The sequence below is a fragment of the Synchiropus splendidus genome, chromosome 18, assembly GCF_027744825.2.
Source record: "Synchiropus splendidus isolate RoL2022-P1 chromosome 18, RoL_Sspl_1.0, whole genome shotgun sequence".
Classification (NCBI taxonomy): Eukaryota; Metazoa; Chordata; class Actinopteri; order Syngnathiformes; family Callionymidae; genus Synchiropus; species Synchiropus splendidus.
Window position 1 is genome coordinate 794,464 of NC_071351.1, and position 23,187 is coordinate 817,650.

The 23,187-nt window shown below is 51.8% G+C and overlaps 4 protein-coding genes and 1 non-coding gene across 13 annotated transcripts in view; 2 read left to right on the forward strand and 3 right to left on the reverse strand.

Annotated features, from left to right (window-relative positions):
• Positions 1 to 382: 382 nt before the first annotated feature.
• Positions 383 to 7,946, forward strand: senp1 (SUMO specific peptidase 1). Its single transcript, XM_053849029.1, has 19 exons — positions 383 to 524; positions 597 to 1,505; positions 1,962 to 2,020; positions 2,105 to 2,286; positions 2,357 to 2,432; positions 2,539 to 2,728; positions 2,786 to 2,924; positions 2,990 to 3,108; positions 3,727 to 4,001; positions 4,071 to 4,134; positions 4,201 to 4,239; positions 4,389 to 4,473; positions 4,532 to 4,672; positions 4,746 to 4,877; positions 6,564 to 6,767; positions 6,837 to 6,916; positions 6,980 to 7,064; positions 7,130 to 7,225; positions 7,342 to 7,946. The coding sequence occupies exons 2-19, from the start codon at positions 1,366 to 1,368 to the stop codon at positions 7,402 to 7,404; spliced, it is 2,169 nt and encodes a 722-aa protein (XP_053705004.1). The 5' UTR covers positions 383 to 524; positions 597 to 1,365; the 3' UTR covers positions 7,405 to 7,946.
• On the reverse strand, positions 6,130 to 15,203 carry inavaa (innate immunity activator a). 2 transcript variants are annotated; one of them, XM_053849032.1, is made up of 10 exons: positions 14,761 to 15,203; positions 12,892 to 12,978; positions 12,064 to 12,197; positions 11,866 to 11,988; positions 11,588 to 11,789; positions 11,415 to 11,468; positions 11,191 to 11,350; positions 10,929 to 11,075; positions 9,917 to 10,526; positions 6,130 to 9,831 (listed from the first exon to the last, which is right to left on the reverse strand). In XM_053849032.1, the coding sequence occupies exons 1-10, from the start codon at positions 14,843 to 14,845 to the stop codon at positions 9,739 to 9,741; spliced, it is 1,695 nt and encodes a 564-aa protein (XP_053705007.1). In that variant the 5' UTR covers positions 14,846 to 15,203; the 3' UTR covers positions 6,130 to 9,738. The 2 variants fall into 2 exon arrangements, with proteins under 2 accessions (XP_053705007.1, XP_053705005.1); XM_053849030.1 differs by having other exon boundaries at positions 11,588 to 11,804.
• A 192-nt stretch (positions 15,204 to 15,395) lies between these two features.
• On the reverse strand, positions 15,396 to 17,648 carry LOC128749433 (protein FAM107B-like). Its single transcript, XM_053849038.1, has 5 exons — positions 17,141 to 17,648; positions 16,619 to 16,640; positions 16,185 to 16,317; positions 15,965 to 16,109; positions 15,396 to 15,759 (listed from the first exon to the last, which is right to left on the reverse strand). Exons 1-5 carry the CDS (start codon positions 17,162 to 17,164, stop codon positions 15,664 to 15,666), a joined length of 420 nt encoding a protein of 139 aa, XP_053705013.1. The 5' UTR covers positions 17,165 to 17,648; the 3' UTR covers positions 15,396 to 15,663.
• A 103-nt stretch (positions 17,649 to 17,751) lies between these two features.
• On the forward strand, positions 17,752 to 18,057 carry LOC128750324 (small Cajal body-specific RNA 2). The gene has a single exon (XR_008413126.1). It is a non-coding gene; the product is annotated as a small Cajal body-specific RNA 2 (non-coding RNA).
• A 1,270-nt stretch (positions 18,058 to 19,327) lies between these two features.
• The window catches only part of prdm16 (PR domain containing 16), a 134,432-nt gene continuing 130,572 nt past the window's right edge, over positions 19,328 to 23,187 (reverse strand). For 7 of the 8 annotated variants that reach the window (XM_053848249.1, XM_053848248.1, XM_053848250.1 and 4 more), the window contains 4 exons: positions 22,814 to 22,985; positions 21,790 to 22,044; positions 21,443 to 21,623; positions 19,328 to 21,247 (listed from right to left, as the gene is read on the reverse strand). In XM_053848249.1, the coding sequence (XP_053704224.1) occupies positions 21,113 to 21,247; positions 21,443 to 21,623; positions 21,790 to 22,044; positions 22,814 to 22,985 (743 nt within the window). In that variant the 3' untranslated portion in view covers positions 19,328 to 21,112. The remainder of the gene's footprint in view (positions 21,248 to 21,442; positions 21,624 to 21,789; positions 22,045 to 22,813; positions 22,986 to 23,187) is intronic. The other variant, XM_053848253.1, reaches the window with a different exon arrangement.

Genomic DNA, 23,187 nt, shown 5'->3' on the forward strand with positions numbered 1-23,187 from the left:
TCAATATTAGACGCTAAACCACAGAAGCTAGCATATTTGACCAGGAGTGAAGAAAGAAAGCAGGACCAGCACGGTCTGTTGTCTACTGCAGAAACGTATCTCATGTTGGCCTTGTTAATATTGGCAACATACCACTGAAATGTTGTTTGTTGTCACCAACAAAACAAAATGATGGCATTCATGCTTGACTGAAGGATGTTGCTGTCTGAGGCTTCAGATCCGAGAAAACGCTGACTGCTCAGCAATGTCTGGCGCCGGCCCAGCCTCATGTTCTGCTGCTGTCACGTGGTGTCACGTTCCCGTGCTTGTTCCCAGCTGGGCAACACCACGCTTGTCCAGAACTCTCCTCCCCGCTGAGGTTTGTGTTTGTGGTGCATGCGTTTGATGGCATTTATTTTTGCATTGCAGAGTCTGTATTGTAGAAGGCCACTGTCTTCTGCCTGTGTGTTCCCCAGCCAGAGTGCAGGGCTGAGCGGCGCCCTCTGAAGGTGGCCGTGATGCATGGAGCAGTTGCTGCTGACTTGGTGAAGCCCGTTTTGTCAGCGTTACACCTGAAATAAACCACTTCATGTGTCCACAAACCCTGTGTTCCAAAGGCTCGTCTCACTGACACCACAACTCAGTTGTGCTGGAACACATCATGGGCCGAGATCAGAACAGTGGAACAACGGAGGCTCAACTACGGGGGCCTTGGAAGGACACTTGTCAGCACACGCATCACCTATGGAAGTGCTGCACCTCCATGACTGCTGCATCTACAACAACATCCACATAAAAATGGGAGTGTTTACAAAGTGCAGTGAACCAAGACGAGACTTCACTCTCCGTGCAGCGAGCTTTTCCCTCGACGACGCGGATCCTGCGCGGGGCGGTGCGGTTTTAAAGATCGTCTGTTTTAGCCAATAGGATTCCAGCTCACTCGTTCTCGCTGCGGCCGCTGTCCAATCAAACCTCGCGATACGACAGTGCGCCGTTCAGCCATGTTGTGCTTTTGAATGAGGAAGAAGCGGGAGATGTTCTTTAATTGTTTTTTTCCCTCAATTCTTCGGTGGTTCGTGGTGAAATAACGACGTTACCCGAGGCACAACATGCCCGCCGTGTTTCTGGATGTGCCATTTACCAGTTATCGATTTATCCGAGGACTGTAAAATAACTTCCATTTGTTAGCTGTGCGGCTAAGTAACGTCAGCTAGCTGCTCGTTAGCATAGAGCGTGAGCTTAGCTAGGCAGCTAATCGCTAACTCGAACATGGTCGGTTCTGGTTCCGACCACTGTTCCCGGTAACTGCCGTCTGTTTGGATTCACTTGTGTCCACCCGAACGTCTTCTGCTGGTGACTCGGCGAGCAGCGGAGCGACTTGAAGACATGTTGAACAAAATCTACGGATGGGCCGAGACGAGCTTCGCCAACATTCGCAACGGTGTTCCGGCTGCAGGGGACGAGGATGTCCACCGGGCTCCAGGGAGTGGACGGCTGCCGGATCGGAGGAAGAGACGGATGGAAAGGTGAGCGCTCGTCAGTCACCGAGTCCGGTTCCACTCGCGCCGGGAAGGCAAGACAAAAAACGTACACAGACGGCTCTGTGGTGTGCGATGTCGGAGGGGTCAGCATCCTCAAGTCTGATCGCACTGTTGACAACTTCTTGTGTGAGAGCTGGCAACCTCGCAGTCCGTGTATGAACAGCGAGGGAAGAAACGTGAAGCTGTGAGCTATGTGAGTTTTGCACACGGTCAGTCATTTGACGCATGTGGACCTGCTTATCTGCTCGATTTTATTTAGAGGCTTAAAAACACGACTCTACACTTGATTCACAATTTCCCACACCAAACGTTATTATTTTCATGGCAGTGTGTGTTTGGGTTTGGACTGCGGCAGACACTCTTGAGGGCAACAGTATTGCACGTCTGTCAACAGAATCTGGACAGCATGAATGATGTCTCTCCATATGCTTTTGTCCGCAGTCTGGACGACGAAGATCTTGGTTTACAAGGTGGATTCCCTTTAAAGAAGTCTCGAATGGGTAATGAACCATGTATGTATGTAACAACGTCTGCGTGCGCAACTGACACGCTGTGTCTGGTGGCTGCCTTACTGTCTTGTCCAGGAGAGCTCATTGATTCGGTGAAGGTTGCAGCCGAGGGCGTGAAGGCTCACAGCTCTGGTATAACCACATGGGTGAGGAACAACGTCAGCCCCACGCTGAGAAACCTCCTGCCTGCCACTCCGGGTCCTCCACTCAAGGAACCTCAACCATCTACCTCAGGAACGCCGTGCTTCAGGAGGAACGTATGTGAATGGTTGATGTCTCTGATCGCTTCGTGTTGTGCTTGAACTTGAAACATGTTCTGTGTTGAAGGTGAGTGAGAGAAATGCGCTAGAACAACCGTTTGTTGCTCCATCAACAAGTCGGGAGTGGAAAAGCTCAAAGCCCGGTAGGCGTTCTGGCTCTGTTTTGAGGTCAAAGTTTGGTTGTGACCAGTGATGCAGATCTTCTGTGCTGTTACTTTGAACTTTAAAGAGGTTTTTGCTCCATCCTAGACTGGACACGCAGTGAAAAGTCCTTGTTTGGGTCCAGAGTCTGCAAGCGGCAGTTCTGCATGAGCTCAACAACACATGAGATTCCAAAAACAAATGGTCATCCTGTCAGCTGTCATCTCTCCAGCACCCCGAAAGTTCACGCCGCTCCACGCCTGGGCCGACCCCTCAGTCTCCGTTCACTCAGCACGAGGTTGGTCTCCACTCGCCCATGTGTGCAGTGGGATCCTGAAGACTTTGTCCTCAACAGCAGTTCAAGTGTGCCTGCCTCGACAAGCAGCTCAGCCACCAGCATGTATGAAAAGACCTTCCCCCTCAAAGTGGCGCAAAGCCCGATGCACAGCACTGCCTCGGGACAAAGATCCAAGCCACGCTGTGTGGCACAGGAGGTCAGTCTTCAGCACCACACCTCCACTGTCCCTCCGTCTTGACTCAATCGCTTGTCTCCCTTCAGTCCATCCATGAAGAGGAGAAGGAGGTGTACAGGCAGCTTCTGGCCATGGTCTCCGGCGGCCAGTCGTCTTTTCTCCACAATGGCAGCTCCCATTCCATTGTGAGGTCGCACAGAGATTTGTACGTAATAACGCATTCAGTAGAGTTGAAGATGCTCGGGCGTTTATGTCATGACTAGAGGCTAGTAGAAAATGAAAATCAGGTGATGACATCATGTGAAATGACACTTTGAAAATGCACAGATAATGTTGGTTTATTGTAACGAGAAAGTTATGTTTCAGTTGCATCCTAATGAACCAACAACAATGCACAAGACACAAATGTCAGTTTTATGGTTTTACTCTGACACCTGTAGGGCGACATCAATGCAGTCAAAGGGCCGGATTTGGCCCCCGGGTCTGCACTAGTACATACTTGTTGTTCAAATCACACACACACACTCAGTCAGTTAAATCCAAGTTAGAGAAAGGCAATTCAATTCAAATATTCAACGCTCCAATCAGCCATGTCGCCGCACCTCGCATGCCGACCTGTCGCGAAGATAGTCATGTCGAGTCAAAATGGTCGCAACCCTCGACCACAAATGATGTGTTGAAGTCAAGGGTTGAGTTGTGTGTTCCAGTCATTGGAGCCGCACAGCATGTGCCTGAGGCAGTAGCCGCCTGCTGTCAGAGGAGCAGCTTCAGTCACTTGCTGGAACTGGGGAACTCAGTCCTGCCTTCTCGTCTGACGTTGCAGCACCAGCTTCTTGACCACCAGTCGCAGACTGCTGCAGTTCTCTCCCAACAACTCGCTGGCAGGAGGGGCCTCCGAGGGGCCCAGCAGCCCCCTCAGTCACAGAGGAATATCAAGCCAGAGCTCCAGCAACCTCCCCAGCCCAACACGGGTCCCCAGCAAATCAGGGAGCCAGTCGTGGCCGCCGGACTGGGATCTGCACCCGACCCCAGCTGTGACGCTCGCACCGTCTCCGGCTCCACCGCAGGACGCGTCGTCTCAGGACACCCAGTCATCAGGTAACCCCGCCCACCTGGGCCTCTCGCTCCGTTTATCTTCCAGCTTCTAAAACGTGCTTGTTGCTGCAGCTCAAGATGGAGATTCAGTGATCGTTGTGCACGAGCAGAAGGCTCACAAGAGAGACAGCCTGAGGTGAGAGCTTTCCTTCCGACTGTCTCAACTCTCCTGGTTCTGAATCGGATCTGTTCTTGTGTGCAGCGTGCCCTGTTTCCAAGCTGAGTTATGGATCAAAGAACTGTAAGTCCCAGATGATGCTTCGTGTGCCTTGTTCACTTCTGAGAGTTTTCATGAGAAAAGCCAAAGCTGCTCAGTTCGGTCAGTTCGAACTGTTGCGTCACCACTTCAGATTCACATGTGGTCACGTGCCACTGCACTGTCTTCTGCAGGACCAGTATGTACGACTCTCGGGCTCGAGAGAGGCGAAGACAGATCGAGGGCCAAGAGGCGCTGGCCGCGCAGCTGCAGAAGCAGGTGAGTCTTCACCAGCAGCCGCCCCGCTGCAACCGCTCATGCTCGTGTCTGGCCGCAGCGCCTGACTGAAGACCAGCGCCGCAGCGCCCATGTGGAGGTTCACGTTCGAGTCCCGCTAGAGAAGGAGGTTCCTCTGGCGCCTGTCGTGGAAGAAGTGAAGCCTTCGGAGGAGAAACCCGAGTTTCCAGAGCTCACTGACGTAAGGGACTCGGTCGTCCTTCGAGAAGGCTCCCAGTCAGTCTTTAACTTCACGCTGTGTCGTCGCTTGTCAGGACATGGAGGTGGAGGTGAACAGGGTCTTGCGAGGAGGAAGTCCTCATGAAGTGCTGAGTGAAGGTTTCGGTCTCAGCCTCACTCGTAAAGACCTTCAGACTCTCAGCAACCTGAACTGGCTGAACGACGAGGTGAGCGACTCTTGACTCGTCCTCACACACACACACATACGCACAGACACACACACGCACAGACACACACACACAGACACACACACATACGCACAGACACACACACGCACAGACACACACACACAGACACACACCTACGCACAGACACACACGCACCTACGCACAGACACACGCACGCGCACAGACACACACACACACACACCTACGCACGCACACACCTACACACACACAGACACGCACGCACACACACGCACGCACAGACACACATACCTACGCACACACCTACGCACACACACACCTACGCACACACACACCTACACACACACCTACGCACACACACACACCGACACACACGCGCGCGCACAGACACACACACGCGCGCACAGACACACGCACAGACACACGCACAGACACACACACACACACACCTACGCACAGACGCACACAGACGCGCGCGCAGACACACACAGACGCGCGCGCAGACACACACAGACGCGCGCGCAGACACAGACGCGCGCGCAGACACAGACGCGCGCGCAGACACAGACGCGCGCGCAGACACGCACGCGCGCGCAGACACGCACGCGCGCGCAGACACGCACGCGCGCGCAGACACGCACGCGCGCGCAGACACGCACGCGCGCGCAGACACGCACGCGCGCACAGACACGCACGCGCGCACAGACGCACACACACCTACGCACAGACGCGCACACACCTACGCACAGACGCGCACACACCTACGCACAGACGCGCACACACCTACGCACAGACGCGCACACACCTACGCACAGACGCGCACACACCTACGCACAGACGCGCACACACCTACGCACAGACGCGCACACACACACACACACACACACACACACACACACGTGCACACAGACACGCGCGCACACACAGACACACGCGCACAGACACGCGCGCACACACAGACACACACACACACACACACACACACGCGCGCACACACAGACACACACGCGCACACACAGACACACACGCGCACACACACGCGCACACGCACGCACGCACACGCACGCACACACACGCACGCACGCACGCACGCACGCACGCACGCACGCACACACACACACACACACACACACACACATGCGCGCGCGTGCACACACACACACACACACACACGCACGCACGCACGCACGCACGCACGCCTACACCTACGCCTACGCCTACACCTACACACACACCTACACACACACCTACACACACACCTACACACACACCTACACCTACGCACACACCTACACACACACACCTACACACACACACCTACGCACACACCTACGCACACACCTACACCTACGCACACACACACACACACACACACACACCTACACCTACGCACACACCTACACCTACGCACACACGCACACACACGCACCTACACCTACGCACACACACGCACCTACACACACACACACACCTACACACACACACACACACACACACACACACACACACCTACACACGCACACACACGCACCTACGCACACGCACACACACACACCTACACACGCACAGACAGACACACACACACACACACACCTACACACGCACACACACACACAGACAGACAGACACGCACACACAGATGCGCACACACACTCACACCTACACCTGCCCCCTGGAGTCTGAGCCTGTCTGTGTGCCACGTGGCAGGTCATCAACTTCTACATGAACCTGCTGGTGGAGCGCAGCAAGGACCCCGACCTGCCGTCAGTGAACACCTTCAACACCTTCTTCTACCCGAAGCTGCGCAGCAGCGGCTACTCGGCGGTGCGGCGCTGGACCAAAAGGATGGATATCTTCTCCAAAGACATCCTGCTGGTGCCGGTCCACCTGGGGGTGCACTGGTGCCTCTCGGTCAGTGGTGAGACGCCTGAGCGTGGCACAGTCCTTGCTGCACTCTCACACCCTCTCGCTCCTTTTCAGGTGGTAGACTTCCGGAAGAAAGCCGTCATGTACTTTGACTCGATGGGCGGGAACAACGACGCAGCGTGTCAACTTCTCTTGTAAGTGCTATGTGCGCTGGAGAGTCTGGCGCAGCCTTCACCACCGTGTGCGTCTCTCCTCAGTGACTACCTCCAACAGGAGAGCAAGGACAAGAAGGGCAAACCTCTCGACACTTCGGGCTGGAAGCTTCACAGCAAGAAAAGAAGCGTGAGTTCCCAGCCAAGCAGTCCTCACCCCCAGGTGACGCTCCCTTGACTCGTGTCTTCCTTCAGGAGATCCCTCAGCAGATGAACGGGAGCGACTGTGGAATGTTCACCTGCAAATACGCAGAGTACATCACCAAAGACAAACCAATCACCTTCACACAGGTAACGCAGTGCTGCAGTGACGGCTCACTGAGCAGTAAAGGAAGGAAGCCGGTCGCAGGGCTCCAGCTGTTGAGTGCAGTGGAACGTCCTGCTGACCCAGCTGCTCTCCTCCGCAGAAACACATGCCGTACTTCAGGAGGCGGATGGTTTGGGAGATCGTCAACCACAAGCTGTTGTGATGAAACATCAGCGCGCCGTCCACCCGCTTCAAGGATGGACCTCCACCAGCGCCACCTCTCCGCTGATCTCCTGGTGCTTCTCTGGGACCAGACCGTCGGTTTACGCGTTTCCACCAGCAGCTGCTTCGGTCCACCGGCCTCGTCAGAACCACAGTTATTTTTGTAACCCGAAGAAACTGCCAAGAACTCCTCACTGCAGGTGTCTTTTGTTGGAAGATTGTACGTCTATGTTCAAAGTCTATTTTGTGTACTTGTCCTTGCAGGGGCTCCAACTTTTTTTTGTACATATTAAAACATATTCAGCCTCTTGACTCAGTCACCTCACTTTTTTAACCTATTATCTATTTTGGTGTAACTGTTGAATAAATACTTGTGGAACGACGTGGACTTCCTGCTCCGACTCACCTGAGGCCGAGATATTTGGAGATCGAGATATCTGGAAGTCGAGATATTTTGGAGGTTGAGAATGAGATATTCGGAGATCGAGATATTCTGAGGTCGAGAACGAGATATTCGGAGGTTGAGGCCAAGATGTTTGGGGGTCGAGATATTTGGAGTTCGAGATATTTTGGAGGTTCAGATATTTGGAGGTTGAGACAGATATTTGGAGGTCGAGATATTTTGGAGGTTGAGATATTTGGAGGTTAGACTGAGATATTTGGAGGTCAAGATATCTGGAAGTTGAGATATCTGAAGATCGAGATATTTTGGAGGTTAGACTGAGATATTTGGAGGTCGAGATATCTGGAAGTCGAGATATTTTGGAGGTTGAGAATGAGATATTCGGAGATCGAGATATTCTGAGGTTGAGACCGAGATATTTGGATGTCGAGAACGAGATATTCGGAGGTTGAGGCCAAGATGTTTGGAGGTCGAGATATTTGGAGTTCGAGATATTTTGGAGGGTGAGACAAAGATATTTGGAGGTCGAGATATTTGGAGAGCAAGATATCTGGAGATCGAGATATTTTGGAGGTTGAGATATTTGGAGGTTAGACTGAGATATTTGGAGGTCAAGATATCTGGAAGTTGAGATATCTGGAGATCGAGATATTTTGGAGGTTAGACAGATATTTGGAGGTCGAGATATCTGGAGATCGAGATATTTTGGAGGTTAGACTGAGATATTTGGAGGTCAAGATATCTGGAAGTTGAGATATCTGGAGATCGAGATATTTTGGAGGTTGAGATATTTGAAGGTTTAGACAGATATTTGGAAGTCGAGATTGAGATATTCGGAGGTTGAGACTGAGATATTTGGAGGTCGAGAAATTTTGGAGGTTGAGACATTTGGAGGTTGAGACCGAGATATTTGGAGCTCGAGATATTTTGGAGATCGATATATTTTGGAGGTCAAGATATCTGGAAGCCGAGATATCTGGAGATCAAGATATTTTGGAGGTTGAGATATTTGGAGGTTGAGACAAAGATATTTGGAGGTTGAGATATTTGGAGGTTGCGATATTTTGGAGGTTGAGATATTTGGAGGTTAGACTGAGATATTTGGAAGTTGAGATCGAGATATTCGGAGGTTGAGACTGAGATATTTGGAGGTCGAGATATTTTGGAGGTTGAGAACGAGATATTAGGAGGTTGAGACAAAGATATTTGGAGGTCGAGATATTTGGAGAGCGAGATATCTTGAAGTCGATATATCTGAAGATCGAGATATTTTGGAGGTTGAGATATTTGGAGGTTGAGACAAAGATATTTGGAGGTCGCGATATCTGGAGATCAAGATATTTTGGAGGTTGAGATATTTTGGAGGTTGAGACAGATATTTGGAAGTCGAGATCAAGATATTTGGAGGTTGAGACTGAGACATTTGGAGGTCGAGATATTTTGGAGGTTGAGAACGAGATATTTGGAGGTGGAGATCGAGATATTCTGAGGTTGAGACCAAGATATTTGGAGATCGAGATATTCGGAGGTGGAGACATTTGGAGGTGGCGTTCCTCCGGCGGCTGTGTGGTGTTGTGCCTTGAAGAATTTCAAAGCTTGTAACATGCCTTTTTTGGAGTTGTTTCAACGGCATGTTTTTCACTGAGAAATGACATAGAGTGAAAGCCAATCATCAGTTTATTTGATGGTGATTTGTCAGATTTCAGGCTGTCAGACTTCTGAAACATGTTTTTCACAGTCATCATATCCTTCAACATTGTTTTTCTTTTTAAATACATAAATAATGCGACCCAACCGATAAAGAGGAATGCCACACACCACGTCAATAAATAAGGTGGGCTCTGCAGGACTGGGACCTGAGGGACAGACGCGCGTGTTCTCCGCCACAGAGTCAAACAAGAGCAGAGGAAGTGAAGACTGGGAGAAGGGACGCTACACTTGGCTTACGATTTCCCCATCGTCGGCGACAAACCACTGGAGTGGAGTCCCGTCAGCCGATCTCTGCAGAACCACGGTTCCAGAAGTCTGAAAGAACAAGTGGTGGATCAAAACAGAGGCTGGAACGAGCCGAGCACATGAACGTGCCACAGAGAACCGCCGGCTCTTTTACCTGAGCCAAGAGCTGCCGTGGAGCCGAGGTGGCTGCAGTGTGCTGCGGCCGCCCTCCAGCTCCCGACTTCAGCAGCTGGTTCCTTTGATGCCAGGTCTTCAGCTCCTCTGTCACCTTCTCTCGAGCCACCAGCTGAGCTGCATGGCTGGGATACTCTTGAAGAGACGGCGTGCGGACCAGTCTGCTGTAGGGCGGCGGGGCCCCGGACAGCCGCGCCTCTTCCTCCACCCTCACCCTCCTCTGAGGAATCACCCGCGGCCATGGAGAGAAGCACCTTCCAGTGTTGTGCCTCAGCCGAGGACCATCCTCCTCACTGGACTTCAGGGGGCTTCCTGACCCTGCAGGTTTGTTCCACGGCAGGTTTGTCTTGGCCGCTGCACAATGAAAGCCATAAGGCGGAGGGCAAAGTTTTGGGACCTCAGAGGGTCTTTCCCAGCTGATGCGGGAAGAGAATGAGGGTGGAGAGCGGCTGCCCCCGGAACTGGACCGAGGCGGGGAAGAATCCAGGGAATGTCCTGATGAGTCAGTGGTACAGTGCTGCAGGAGAAGACGGGCTGTTCCAGGTGTGAGTCCCGAGCTCTCTGAGTCATTGGACCTGCCCTTGTAGAGTCTGGTGAGACATCGAGATAGTGCTGTAGTCGAGACCAAGACATTATCGAGACGTATCCAGTATTGAGACAGAGACAAGACCGAGACATTTGGAGGTGGAGACCGAGACATTTGGAGGTGGAGACCGAGACATTTGGAGGTGGAGACCGAGACATTTGGAGGTGGAGACCGAGACATTTGGAGGTGTAGACTGAGACATTTGGAGGTGGAGACTGAGACATTTGGAGGTGGAGACCGAGACATTTGGAGGTGTAGACCGAGACATTTGGAGGTGGGGACTGAGACAAGGCCCAGACAGTACAGTCTCAAGCTGATCCACAAATGACCTGCGCTGGGTCTTGTCTTGAGGCCGAGACCAGTCTGGAGTACTGTGCTCGGCTACGCCTGACTTCTGTGTTCTCACCTGAATGAGTGCGAGTGCTGTCGGCGCACATGAAGCTCAGGAGTCGATGGAGAACTGATGGAGTGGCTGTGACGCAGAGCTGCATTTCGTATGAACTGGGACAATGGAAACCTGGTTTCTGCAGGAGTCCTTGACAAGATGGGGCTACTGCAAACACAAGAGTGGAGATCCTCTCTTAGTTTGGAACGTTTTCAGTTGGTGGCACAGGGAAGTGAATGTTCAGGAGTTTTGCTGGAGAATGAATGCAAAGCTACAAGTTCACCTTGACCTACTGCTGCCAGCAGACTTCTGGTATGGCATGTCCAAACTGGACTCCTTCCATGGAGAACTCTGCACAGGGCAGCCTTCAGACTCCAAACCCCGCACAGCCGTGTGGCGACCATCCATCGCCGGAGGGGACGGAGGCCGGCCCAAGTCCACATCTGCTGAGGACAACGACAGTGAGCCATCGTGCGACTCTGGCGGGTGGGTTTTGTCTCCTCTCACCGTCGTCTAGTGCCGCCACGTCAGACAGGGAACTGTCGTCCGACACGTTCAGGTCTGTGGACGACATAGGGAGAATCGGATGAAACTTCTCTTGGTGGCGTGGTGGCAGGTCTAGACTAGACTAGAGCCACTTCCAAGTCTATTTTCACTCTCTGAAATGGCCCGGCACCGACCTTTGCTGGAGCCAAGTGAGCGAGCGGGGCGCCGGCTCTGGTGCTGCAGCAGGGCCTCCTGCAGCTCCTGGACCTTCTTCTCCTCCTTCATCAGCTGCTGCAGCCTGCTCCTCCTCTGAGATTTACTCAGGTTCTCCTCCTGACACAGCTTCCGAACGGCCTCGTGAATCTGCTGCTGAACCGCCAAGTCCCTCTCCAGTCCCTGCGTCCCAGAGTCCTGGCATCAGATTTCAACTTCACCTCCTTGTTTGACTCTGAGAGCACCAGGACTCTGCTACCTGTTGACCCAAATGGATCACGCCTTCATCCAGCTTGAAGGAGGCTCCAATTCTTCGCCTCACTTGAGGAGGCTTCTCATCCAGCATGAGGGGGAAGTCTGAGGGGAGTTTGCCGGTCAACTCCTGCAGGAGAGGAAACATCACCATTGGAGATATCTAGCGAGGCACAATGGGAGGGAGCCTGCGGCAGACACTCACTGCCTCCTGAAGACAGATCTTCCTGAGCTCCAGCAGACAGACCTCCAGCCGATCTTCCAGAGACTGATGCTTCAGCTTCAGCGCTCGGGTCGTGGTGCTCAGGTCCCTCAGTGGAGAAATTGGACTCTCCAAACCTGCAAGGCAGCACTTTCACACTAAGCCAAATGGAAAGGAGCGACTGCTGTCTGGCCTGGAGAAGGGATGGACGCTAGCCACACCGCCACAAAACAATCGCCACCAGGAGGTTCACTCTCACAGGCAGCGCGACTGCTACACCCGGCACCAGCTGGGGACCATCAGCACATTTGAAATAGTAGTATTATTTATTATGGTTTAAATATTTTAGCAGAGAGAATTGTTTTTTCCAGTTTGGATTTTGAGAACAGAATATCATTTCTTCACCTGATGGTTTCTAATGTTTCTTCAGCAGCATCTAGGAACTGTGTCCAGACTGCTCCATAGTTCAAGTCGACTGTTCAGAGACATGAGACACAGCAGACAGACAGACAGACGGCTCAGTTTAACCCCTAAATAAAGCTGGCAGAGCAGCCTGTCAGACACCTGCGGCTTCTACCAGAGACCTGGAACATTGAGGTTCTCATCTCTGCACTGAGTTAACCACTATATTTAAACATAAAGAAATGATGAAACCAGTTTAAAGCGAGACTGCAGTGTGTCCAACACATGTAACAGAATGAAAAAGCAGCGGTAGTGGTAGCGAAGGAGCTTCTTGTTCAGCCTACATGATCCAGACGCGTTGCCCCTAAGTGCTCTCAGCAGCACTTGGAAGGCTTTGGAGAAGAGCTGGGTATTTCACAGAGTTCTTACCAGACTGCAGGATGATTCCACTGTCTGTGTCGCTGATCTCCTCTTTGCTCCCCAGTGCTGTCATCTTGGTGCAGGTGCTCTCAGCGTCTGCAGCGAGAGAGGCCATTCCTTCATGAGAAACGACACGGCCTGACCACGAGCTGCAGCGCCACTAAAGTCAGTGACTGGCTTCACACCTCCAGGGCCCTCCCCCGCTTGTTGTCCAACATCTGCATCACAAAAGGCGCTGAGGGCCACGGCCACCACAGCACATGTGCAAGGGTTGCGCTGCCCCAAAGAGCCACAGAGGGAACAAAAGAGTCTGACAGGAGGAGTGTGTGGAAGTGAGCCGCATCAGTGGGAGTTTAAAGAAACTAAAGCCCATAGAGAAAAGCAGATGGCAGTCCACCCCCCACGCACAGCACCTGTTCTCCAGCAGACCTTTCGCCTCCTTTTCCATTCAACCAGTGTCCAGAACTCCCTCGGGTGCCTTGGAGTAGAAGAATGTCTCAATGGCGCAGCATCACGCCACAGTCGCCTTGCATTTTCTCACTGCTTTTTTCTGGCCTTCTTCCCCAACAGGCTGTTGGGTGTGTATTTTAATGGATGCAGCTTAAGCATTGTACCGATCACAATCCTCGGTCCAATAGTATAGTATATATATATATATATAAAAAAAGAGTTGCAAACTTGCAAAAAAAAAAAAAAAAAAAAAAAAAAAAAAAGGCACAGATAAGAGGCTTCCTGTGTTTGCCGATGGTTATCAGAACACTTCCTTTGGGTCCAGGATGACAGCAAGCCATGACTTCCCTGACGGGACACTGCTCTGGGTCATGTTGGTCCAACCTTTTCTCTGCAGGCGCTCATGCCAACTGATGCTGAGCCGGAGAGCTGAGGCCGACAGGGCGGTAAAACAACACATTCTCACCCTCACGAAACAGATGAGCTGAGTTGTCGCAGCTCTTCCCGAACCATCCCTGAAACTCAGCTGAGGACGTGCACTATGCCTGTGAACTAGCCTGGGGTGGCAGTGTTTATCCATGAAGAAAGTCAAGTCAATCTGGAACTAGAGCTGGAAAGACAGCCGTCTCCCAAGCCTCCCTCGCTTCCATCGGACCGTGACAATCTGTCCTGAGATCCGGAAAGAAGATTCAGCGGCCGGCCGACTTCGGCCCGCACCCTCTCCCCAGAGACCCCAGAGCTCCGGTCTCAGCGACACTGCGGTGGGCCAGGATCCAGGATCCTCAGCAGCCCTGTCATTACGCCGACCACAGAGTGCTGAGACTGTGGAAGAAACCAAATGACTTTACAGCATGCTTCAGGAGCTGGACCTTTACACATGAACAGATGAACATTCATCATCACAGAACGTCTGTCGCCGTGGCCCTGAAATTCATTCTCCTGAAAAAGGCAGATGTGACTCCGAAGCCCAAGGGTCATAACCTGGAGCCCAACATTCAAAGGCGCTTGTCCTCACGATGGAAGCGGAATGAGGTGACTTTGGTCAGCACTCACTGGCCTGTTTGGCGGCCCACATGTGGACAGCAAACAGGAGGGCAGCCTCCCGCGGGACACCAGCCAGCCAGCTGCAAGTGTTGGTAGTTTCTCCCGCAGGGCAGAGGGGGGACCTCATGACCATCCTCACCATCAGAGTCTGTGGGACTGTGTCCAGTCACAGGGCAGGCGAGCGCTTCCAACCATGAGATCGAGTCAACAGGCTGCCAGGTCAAGGGTCACCCGGTGCTTTCTTCTACACAAGGCCACCACACGCACACCTTCGACACCGCAGGTGAATGAACTTCTCAGAGAGAAAGAAACGCACTCAACAACCAACAAGTGTCCGTTCGACTGAGTTCCCGACAGACTTACACGGTGTGGATGAGGACTCACCGTGACAGAGTGGAGAGGAGCACGCACGCGTCTGCTGACCGCCACTGTTGCTCTGGACACGCGCTCCACATTTGCTCCGGTCCATACCAACCACGGCCCGGCGGCGGGGGTGTGTGTCAGCGGAATAACTTGCATGGCATTAGTTGAGTCCATAGTATCGTTGAATGTTCCCGTCAGTAAGTGCGAAGTAAATGATTCAGCCCAAAAAAGAGGCATGGAATTTCCCAAGGCGACGGTCGAACGAACTCTCGGTCCCCGACACCCCTAACACTGGGACACCTTTGGTTCAGTCGGATACGTCACTTTTCCATTTAGTTTGTATTTCGCCTGTGAGTGTTTTTTTTTTTTTTTTTTTAATCAGTGGACGTAGATTAAATGACGCCTTTATTTTTTGGTCCGACTTGAGCAACCTTCAAACGTACCGAGCCTAATAATAACAATAATGATAATAATAAATGAGTGAACGATGCGTGTTACTGCCAAACACATGACAACTAAAGCTCTATCATCCCACTGGTCTCATCACCTTCTGTGTACGGCTCTGTCACCCTCGATGTGTCAGGGCCACAGACATTCAGGGCACAGCTGCAAGCGAAAACAGTGGCAGTCCCAGTCGAGTGAGAGCTTCTCTAAAGCTCGGAGTTTATTTCCTCTGCAGACAATGGTCAGCCTCAGGTCAGTAAAAAGCTTCAGTGACGGGAGTCGTCCTTCAAGAACGTGGCCTCTCTCAAATGACATCAGTTTGAAACGGTACAAACATACAAAATATCAGTACAATAGTGCCTCAAATAGAGCAAACGTTCATGAATAAATGGACAAGTCAAAACCAAAAAAAGATGCTAACGGTCTAAATCTAGTCTGGATGAAGACGTTTGGATGCGGTGGCGAGACGCTGCAGGGGCTTTACTGCTCCGACGTGCGTCTCAGGTTGTCCTTCACCCGAACAAATTCAGGAACCTTCTGCTGACTCTCCCTCTGCCTGATCTCCTCCTGCTCATACTGCTCATTGCCCAAGAAAAGAATTCAGTTGAGTTGGTGATTCTATGGAACTTTGGTGTATCACATGCGTGCAAGATGTCACATGTTCAATGTGTGTGTGTTTGTTTGTTTGGAACTGAACGAATGGAGGCACAATGGAAATCAGGAGTGTGTGTGTGTGTGTGTGTGTGTGTGTGTGTGTGTGTGTGTGTGTGTGTGTGCAGACCTCTTGTAGTTTCTGCTGTCTCTTGCGCAGTTCTGTTTCCAGATCAGAGGGTTGTCGCTGAGCCTGCTCTTCCTCTCTGTGCAGCTCCAGTCTTCGCTGCTCCAGAACTCGCTTGAGTTCAGGTTTCTCCTCCAGTAGAAGACCACTGCAGAGTCAGAAACACAGCTCAGCACACGGCCCCTCCGCCTTCACCTCATTTGAAGAAAGAGAAACCTTTCACCGTTTGTGACTGAGAAGAAGCTCCCGGTGTAGGTTCTGGTTACTGGGCACCTCCATGGTGATCAGTCTTCTTGGCTGTACACAGTCCTCGGCCCTACTGTGAGTCTGACATGGCACCAACAGAGGGGCATTCTCTGGAAGGTAATAAACAACACTATACTGTGTTTCTGTCCACACACACACACACACACCTATATGTTCGCTTCGCTATTTTTGTGAGGACCTCTCATTGCCATGACCCTTTCCCCAGCCTCTCCCCCTAAACCTAACCATCCAAAACACATGACTATTTTGAAGTTTTAACCCTCAAATTTAGGGTTCTAGCCAAACAGTCTTAAGCCAAATGGCCACACAAGAAGGCGTTTTTCCAATACAGGTCCTCACCAAAATAGATTAAACCACTACACACACGCACGCACACACACACCGACTTACCTTGGCCATCTGCAGCAGCTTTCTTGATAGTTGACATTGTTGGGATGACAGAAACAAAACAGAAAATGTTCAGAATGACATGAGCGTAGGAACCTTTACCAATCCTGTGACTTGGTCCCGTGCCAACATACCCCTAAACATCCCTCAACATGTTTTCATTCTGCACTTCCCCTTGTACAAATCCTTCCTTCTGGTGCTCGACCGATGGTGGAGTGGCTCTATACACTGCGTATTTTTGTGGACAGACCTGTTGTATTTAAGTACTGTGACACTTTGACAGGCAATATGTCCTCTTCCAAATCTCTGGCACTCAAACATTCAGTGACAAAGAAGCACACCAAGTCTCTTACACTCAGTGCTTCCCAAACTATCTGGGATCTGGAGGTCTTCGGGAAGCAATGACCCGACCTGATGTTTCACCTGGGCCAGTCTCGATGATACAAGCCCATGACAAGGAGACGAGACGAGGCGTTTCAGGTTGTAAGCAACTGCAATCTCAGCCAGTACAGGTCAGTCGCTTACCTTTCTATTGTGCGCCGTGTCCATGTCGTGGTGCCAGAGGTCGCCCTGGTCTCAGAAGGTCCGCCACACGTCCATGTCGAGCGCTCCTTCACATCCCTCTGCGCCGTGACGTGGTGGCCTCTACACTCACAGTAGTAGACACTCCAATCTTCTTACGGCATTCTAGATGAGCTCACAATCCCCACAGGATGCGAGATTAGCAGATTAACAGTGACACACATGCGTCTTATAAAACGAAGCGCACGGCAGCGTCGCCTGGCCGTGAACCGTTGACTGCCGAACGAACGACTTCTCATGACATCAGACCGTGGCATCTGAGGTTTCGACTGTGCATTGTGTCCATTCTCATGAGGAACATGTGTTGCATGGTGCCGTTTCATCGTCCTGTGTGGAGCGGGTGTGTTGTTGTGAATGGAACTCACGGACTCACTTCAGCGCTATGGTTACGATCACCCCGGCTGGCTTCGGGTTTTTTTTCCCATAATGCACTGGGCTGTTTTCCCCCATAATGCACTGGGCTGTTTTCCCCCATAATGCATCGGGCTGCTTTCCCACAATGCATTGGTCTAGTATAAAAGCCTACAGCAGCTCTTAGCTCCTCACGTATGTGTGTGTGTGTGTGTGAGAGAGGAAGTGCGCGAGCGAGTGTGAGTGTGAGTGATTGTTCCTTTTAAAACCTACACACTGATCTTATTTGATCCGGACCGAGTGTGGCTCCGCTTGGTCCGGAGATGATAGCACCTTCGCTTGCTAGCCTTGAGCGGCGATGCGCAGACGGCGCGCTGGAAAGACTGGGGCCGCCACCGACTCTGTTGTGGCAAGAGGTGATGAATTGATCAGATATACTAGTGCCGCGTGTGTTGGGCTGCGTCCCGAGCCGCAGGCGGCGCCGTGAGTACAGAAGCGATTCTGATCTGCCCACAAGTCGGTCTGGCCCTGGTTCTTTGTCCGAGGAGGTGCTGTGAAGCGCCATGGAGACTGGGTCTTCACCGTCACGTCCGACGGTCGCGTGTCGTCTTCGTCTCGCGCGCACAGACCAGGCACCGTCGAGTGCAGCGGCGCCTCCACACCGTGGTTTTGTCGCTCGCATTTGACTGTTTCCCTTGTTTAATAAAGGTTTTGGTGGACGTGGTTTTGTTGCTGTGTGACGAGAGAAACCTGTAGTCTGGAGAGGCAGAACATGGAAGATGCATGAAGTCCTGTGTTCAGTCTGTGGTAACATGCTGGTGTTTTCCCTCTGCGCCTCATCAACTCCAGCATCAACACAACCGTCCACCAGGACATTCTCCAGCTCTTTCTGCTCACTTCAGTGGAGATGCAGGCTTGATCTCATCCGGCAGAACCTGGGCCACGCTGCCAAAAGCACAGAATCCTGGTTCAACCACCGTGGTGCGGCACACAAACTCACCGCACCCCAGCCTCTGTGGCTCATGGTTCAGAGAAAGCTTCACGGTGAGAGACCAGCTCAAGGCCACGATGGAGTAACACCTGAGACGTACCACAAGCTGGATGAAGGTGGTCATTTGTGGAAAGGAGACAGACATATTACATGAATGTTATTTGGAAATATTCCTATCGATGTTTATCGAAGACTTCTTTGAAGAGCAACAGCGACCTCTCGTGGTTACTGTAGAAACCGTCTCGTCAAAGACGAGAAAAGTTCATGTCCCGTGTCCCTGTCGACATGAGTTATTTTAGCACCGGTTCGGTTCAGACTTTCGTTTGGCAACATTGAATCTCTACTGGAGTCAACACGTTGCGATGAAAGAGCCCTTGAGTTGATGGCACTGTGGCAGTACCACGAGGGACCTGAGGAGGGCACTGTGGCGCTACATCAGACAGGCTCGAGCGCTGAGTGTTCGACGCCTGGCTTCAGTTCACGATTCAAATCGTATGCCATGTACTGAAGAATGTGGTGCGTCGGGACGGGTGGGGTGACTGATGCACAGTTTGACACGACACACACTCTGAGATGGTTTCCATCAATGAATCCCTGTCAAAATGCACCTATCGTTATCAGGCAAAACCCCTGAGATATAGATAGATAAGCGGCTTCATCGCAACGGCAGAATTTCCACATTCAAAAGCAGCAGAAAGAAAAGAGCGACAACACACGGCTGAGCGGTGAGCAGAGTGCGTCGACGCCACCTAGCGGCCAGGGGACGACTGACAGCCGACGCGCTGGGGTTTAAAAAGCACACAGGTTTTTATTGCATATCAATTTTCATGTATAAATTCTTCATAGCATTGGAAAGATTACATTTGGTATACATGGCTATTCTACAGAATTAACATTGTTTCCAGGAGATTTTCTCTAAAGTACATCTTCAATCATCACAAGCGTCAAAAGAAATTTTCAGAATTGTTCAATATTATTCTACAATTCTTTTTTTTTTTTTTTTAATTAACGTGACGTCTCCGGCTTGGCGCCGCCAGAGGACTTGAAACCTACGAACCTAACCACATAAGTGCATCTACGGATTTGTGTTGTTTTTTTTTCTCTTTTTTTTCATCGATACACGTTTCACAAATGGACATCATTATGACTCTACACACGTCATGCACAACATCTTTTTTTTTGTTGGTTTTCCACTAAGCTAACAGAGGCGATATACAACTCAAACAAAACAAGCACCATCTAGTGAAACCCCGCGTTTCTTCTTCAGACAAATGCACCGTTGCCGTTCTTCAAAATACTATACAGCTGAAAAGATACAGACTTTTTTTCAACATTCTCCTTCAACAACGAGAGGGTGGGGCAATGAGGGAGAGAAACTTCGCAAAAGTGGCAAAATGTTCTTTGCTGACACAGCGCGTTCGTTACAGTAGTCCGTGACACACTACGTGACCTTCACGTCGGAACCGCGAGACTCTCAGTAGATTTGTTAGGAAAAAACGGCGTCAAACTCCCAGTGCTTCTGTTCTCATCTTCGATGTGTTGGAGACCGGACTCGGTCCCACGTGGTTTTTAAGTGCTTGTTTGCGAACACGAGGTCCAGCCTGAAGGTCGAGGAAGGCTGCGGCGCCCCGGCCTGATATCTACACCTATCTACAGTAACGTGACTCGCCTTATCTTACAGACATGTGAGTTGATCCCAGGAACAGACGTGACTTGTGAACGCTCTTCTTCAAAAGTTTGTCGCCGGATGACATCCTTGTTTTAACCAAAACGCAGTTCAAACAAACACAAACTACAGCTATAAATAACAACTTTCTTTTGGCACACGGCGAGATTCAGAATCTCTGTCTGCGTCCGGCCGGCTTCCTCCAGGACGGAATCGATGCTCCGAAATCAAAAACTACAAATAAATACAAGCGCACACACTGAAATCAAACATATGAGAGCGAAAGTTAAAGGAACATGAAGTGAAATGATTGTCAGAGAACGAAAAGATCTAGGTGTTATTTTGGCACGTGTCACTCTCGCAATCGACATCTAGGTTATTTTGTACATGGCGCGACGATATCATACAGGTTTGGTCCTTCTCTAAAATAATTATAATATTAATAATTTAGCACCACGGTGCCGACAAAACAAACAATACTGTGGTGTCCGAGAGGAAACGATGAAATGAGCAAGCAGAGAGAGACTCTTCCTCGGCTCCAGTCCACAGAGCCCTGCCTCTTGATCTCTATAGCCTCTTTACACAACAAAGGGAAACAAAAAAAAAAACGTCCGTCGTTTGCTCAAGTAACATTTATCGCTGTGATTCGACAGGTCGCCCGTGGTCGTCGGGGGGGAAACGGCACCGCCGTGTGGGCGTGTGGTGCTACTGCAGTGCTTTGAGCGCGCGACCTTTAGTGACCTTCTAGTCATGAGGAGTCTCTGTCGGAGCCGGACCTTCGCTGAGAAGTGGTGTCCTTCACATCGGCGGGAGCTTCGCAGTGCTTTCTCTTGAGGCGACGGCGCGAGCGTCTTCGTCCGTCTACCTAAACGTCCGTCCTGGCAGGTCCTTCCTCTCTCTGTGTCTTCTAGATGTGGTTGAGTGGGTGAAAGCTGTTGGTCTCGGACGGTCCTCCTCCCAAACTCAGCCAAGCGTCCAGAGAGTTCTGGGAGGGCACGTGCAAAGGATTGTTCTCAGACAGAGACAGCATCATTGCATAAGCCTGCGGGAGAAGACGCGGCAGAGTTAGACGTGACGTGCCTCGTGTCAAGACAACATGCAACCTCCTGACCAAAGCAGCAATGCTCGGTGGCGCCCGCCACGCCGTCATGCTCAGAGACCCCTCCCTCCACACTGCCGCTCCCCAAACGCCCAGCCACAGCCCTCAGAGGCACGGAGCCGGTGCCCACTCTCTCACCTGGGTCTTAGCCTGCCTGTACAAAGTCTCTTTCAAACTCTCCGACTCGAGCGAGGAGTGAAAGATGTCTTTCACGTCAAACGCTTGCTCTTCGCCGGCGGCTTTCCGAAGCCCCTCCAGACCCTTGGGGAAGCTGGGGAGACCCTCCAGGTCCAACAGCGACCCGTCCTCCTCTAAACACCTGCGCACCCACGCATGACCCCGCGAGGGCGAGACGGATGGAAGGAGGAGAAGAGACAGAGGTGAAGGAGGAGGGTGGGTTAATGACAGGGAGGTGAAGGAAGAAAGACTGGAGGTTAGAGGGTCGGAGGTAAGTTGCAGCCCACGTCAGGCTGACTGAGGCCCACCTGCGTGTGTGGTCGTAGCTCATGGACACGGGTGCAGCCTCAGCGTCCTCCTCCTCTTCCTCCTCGAACACGCCGGCGGTCACAGGGGACGGAGACTCGGGCGCCTCGTCGTGAGACTTCTCGGTCAGGCTGCCTTCCTCCTCCTCCTCGTCGTCCCCCTCGGCCTCCTCCTCCTCCTCCTCCAGCCCCTGCAGCCTCAGCTTGGAGTTGGACAGACTGTGGCCGGCCTGATGGTCCTCGTCCACCTGGTCGCACCTGGGACACACCAGACGGGTCAGGACAGGAGTGGGCGGGATATTTTTAGAGGTGGCCGGTTCAATTCATGATGGATGACCCGGTTTCGCTCCGGTTCTTCACGGTTCTGCAAACTGGCTATCAGCACGGCGCCGTTCCGACCTGCCATCTGCGCATTCTCCAGCCCGAGCTGCCCCCTCCCTCGCCCCAGGCCACGGCTCGTGATATCACTTCCTGTGGGACGCCGTGGACATTCATCAAGCCGGACAGGAGCACCTCTGGGACGGGCCACGGTGGGACGGCATTGGGTCGCACGCTGTGGACGGGTAAACACTGGCCATCTGAGCGGTGGGGGGGATTAAATATCACGCTACAGAAATTGCCACAGCGCTGCTGCAGGGGGAGAAGTGAGGCTCTGACATCAGGGCGCTGGGTTTTGTCACCTAGTCTAAACACGTCAGCGGAGTGTTTGTGTTTGCGCCGCAGGACGAGGGGAAGCGCTCCGTCCTCGGTGGATCTCTCTGATAAATGCTCGGACCCGATTCTCCCTCGGGGTCCAAACACTTCAGTGGAAATACACAAAATCGCATCACTTCAGTTGAGCTTAAACATTGCCAGTTATGTTCAATGACATTTAGGTCTGCGTGATTTGCCCCGGTGCTCTTTACCCGCCCCCAAGTTTTAGCTTCATTTCAGGATCTCATGTTTCCTCTTTGACTTTCATCTTAAAACCATTTTGACGTTGCAATGCCACTGGAGCGCGCTGCACAGCTGCCCTGACAAACCTTACCTCTTGTCCGTGGAGCTGGAGGCCTGGTTTATCTCACTGTTGGAGATGAAGTTGCGGATTTCTGAGAAGTACGAGTCCTCCTTCTCGTCTAGAATTGCGTGATTGTCTGGCTCGGAGTTGGGAGAGGAGATGGTGGTTCCCAGGTTGGACAGGATCCCAGACTGCTGGCTCACTGCGCAGACCAACACACCAGCGGCCCGTGTGAGTGACAGGCGAGAGGCACTAACAGGCCGGGAGAAACCCACTTCTATCTCCATCACAGTATCATCAAATGTAGCAAACCATCTGCAGAGTCATGTCCTGAGTGGATTCATACGTGGAATTTGAACTTTATGTATTATTAAATATATCAGAAAAAAAGTATGGTCCACTTC

Bases quoted from the DNA above. Each gene is read 5' to 3' on its own strand.
- senp1 (XM_053849029.1), top strand. From the start codon at position 1,366: ATGTTGAACAAAATCTACGGATGGGCCGAGACGAGCTTCGCCAACATT. The intron at 2,021-2,104 runs GTAATGAACCAT...TGTCTTGTCCAG, and splicing joins TTTAAAGAAGTCTCGAATGG to GAGAGCTCATTGATTCGGTG. The intron at 7,226-7,341 runs GTAACGCAGTGC...TCTCCTCCGCAG, and splicing joins AACCAATCACCTTCACACAG to AAACACATGCCGTACTTCAG.
- inavaa (XM_053849030.1), bottom strand. From the start codon at position 14,845: ATGGACCGGAGCAAATGTGGAGCGCGTGTCCAGAGCAACAGTGGCGGT. The intron at 11,469-11,587 runs GTCGGTGCCGGG...TGTCGTCCACAG, and splicing joins CTCACTTGGCTCCAGCAAAG to ACCTGAACGTGTCGGACGAC. The intron at 10,527-10,928 runs GTGAGAACACAG...ATGTCTCACCAG, and splicing joins CAGCACTCGCACTCATTCAG to ACTCTACAAGGGCAGGTCCA.
- LOC128749433 (XM_053849038.1), bottom strand. From the start codon at position 17,164: ATGGACACGGCGCACAATAGAAAG. The intron at 16,110-16,184 runs GTGAAAGGTTTC...CTGACTCTGCAG, and splicing joins CTTCTTCTCAGTCACAAACG to TGGTCTTCTACTGGAGGAGA. The intron at 15,760-15,964 runs GTCTGCACACAC...GGCAATGAGCAG, and splicing joins GACAGCAGAAACTACAAGAG to TATGAGCAGGAGGAGATCAG.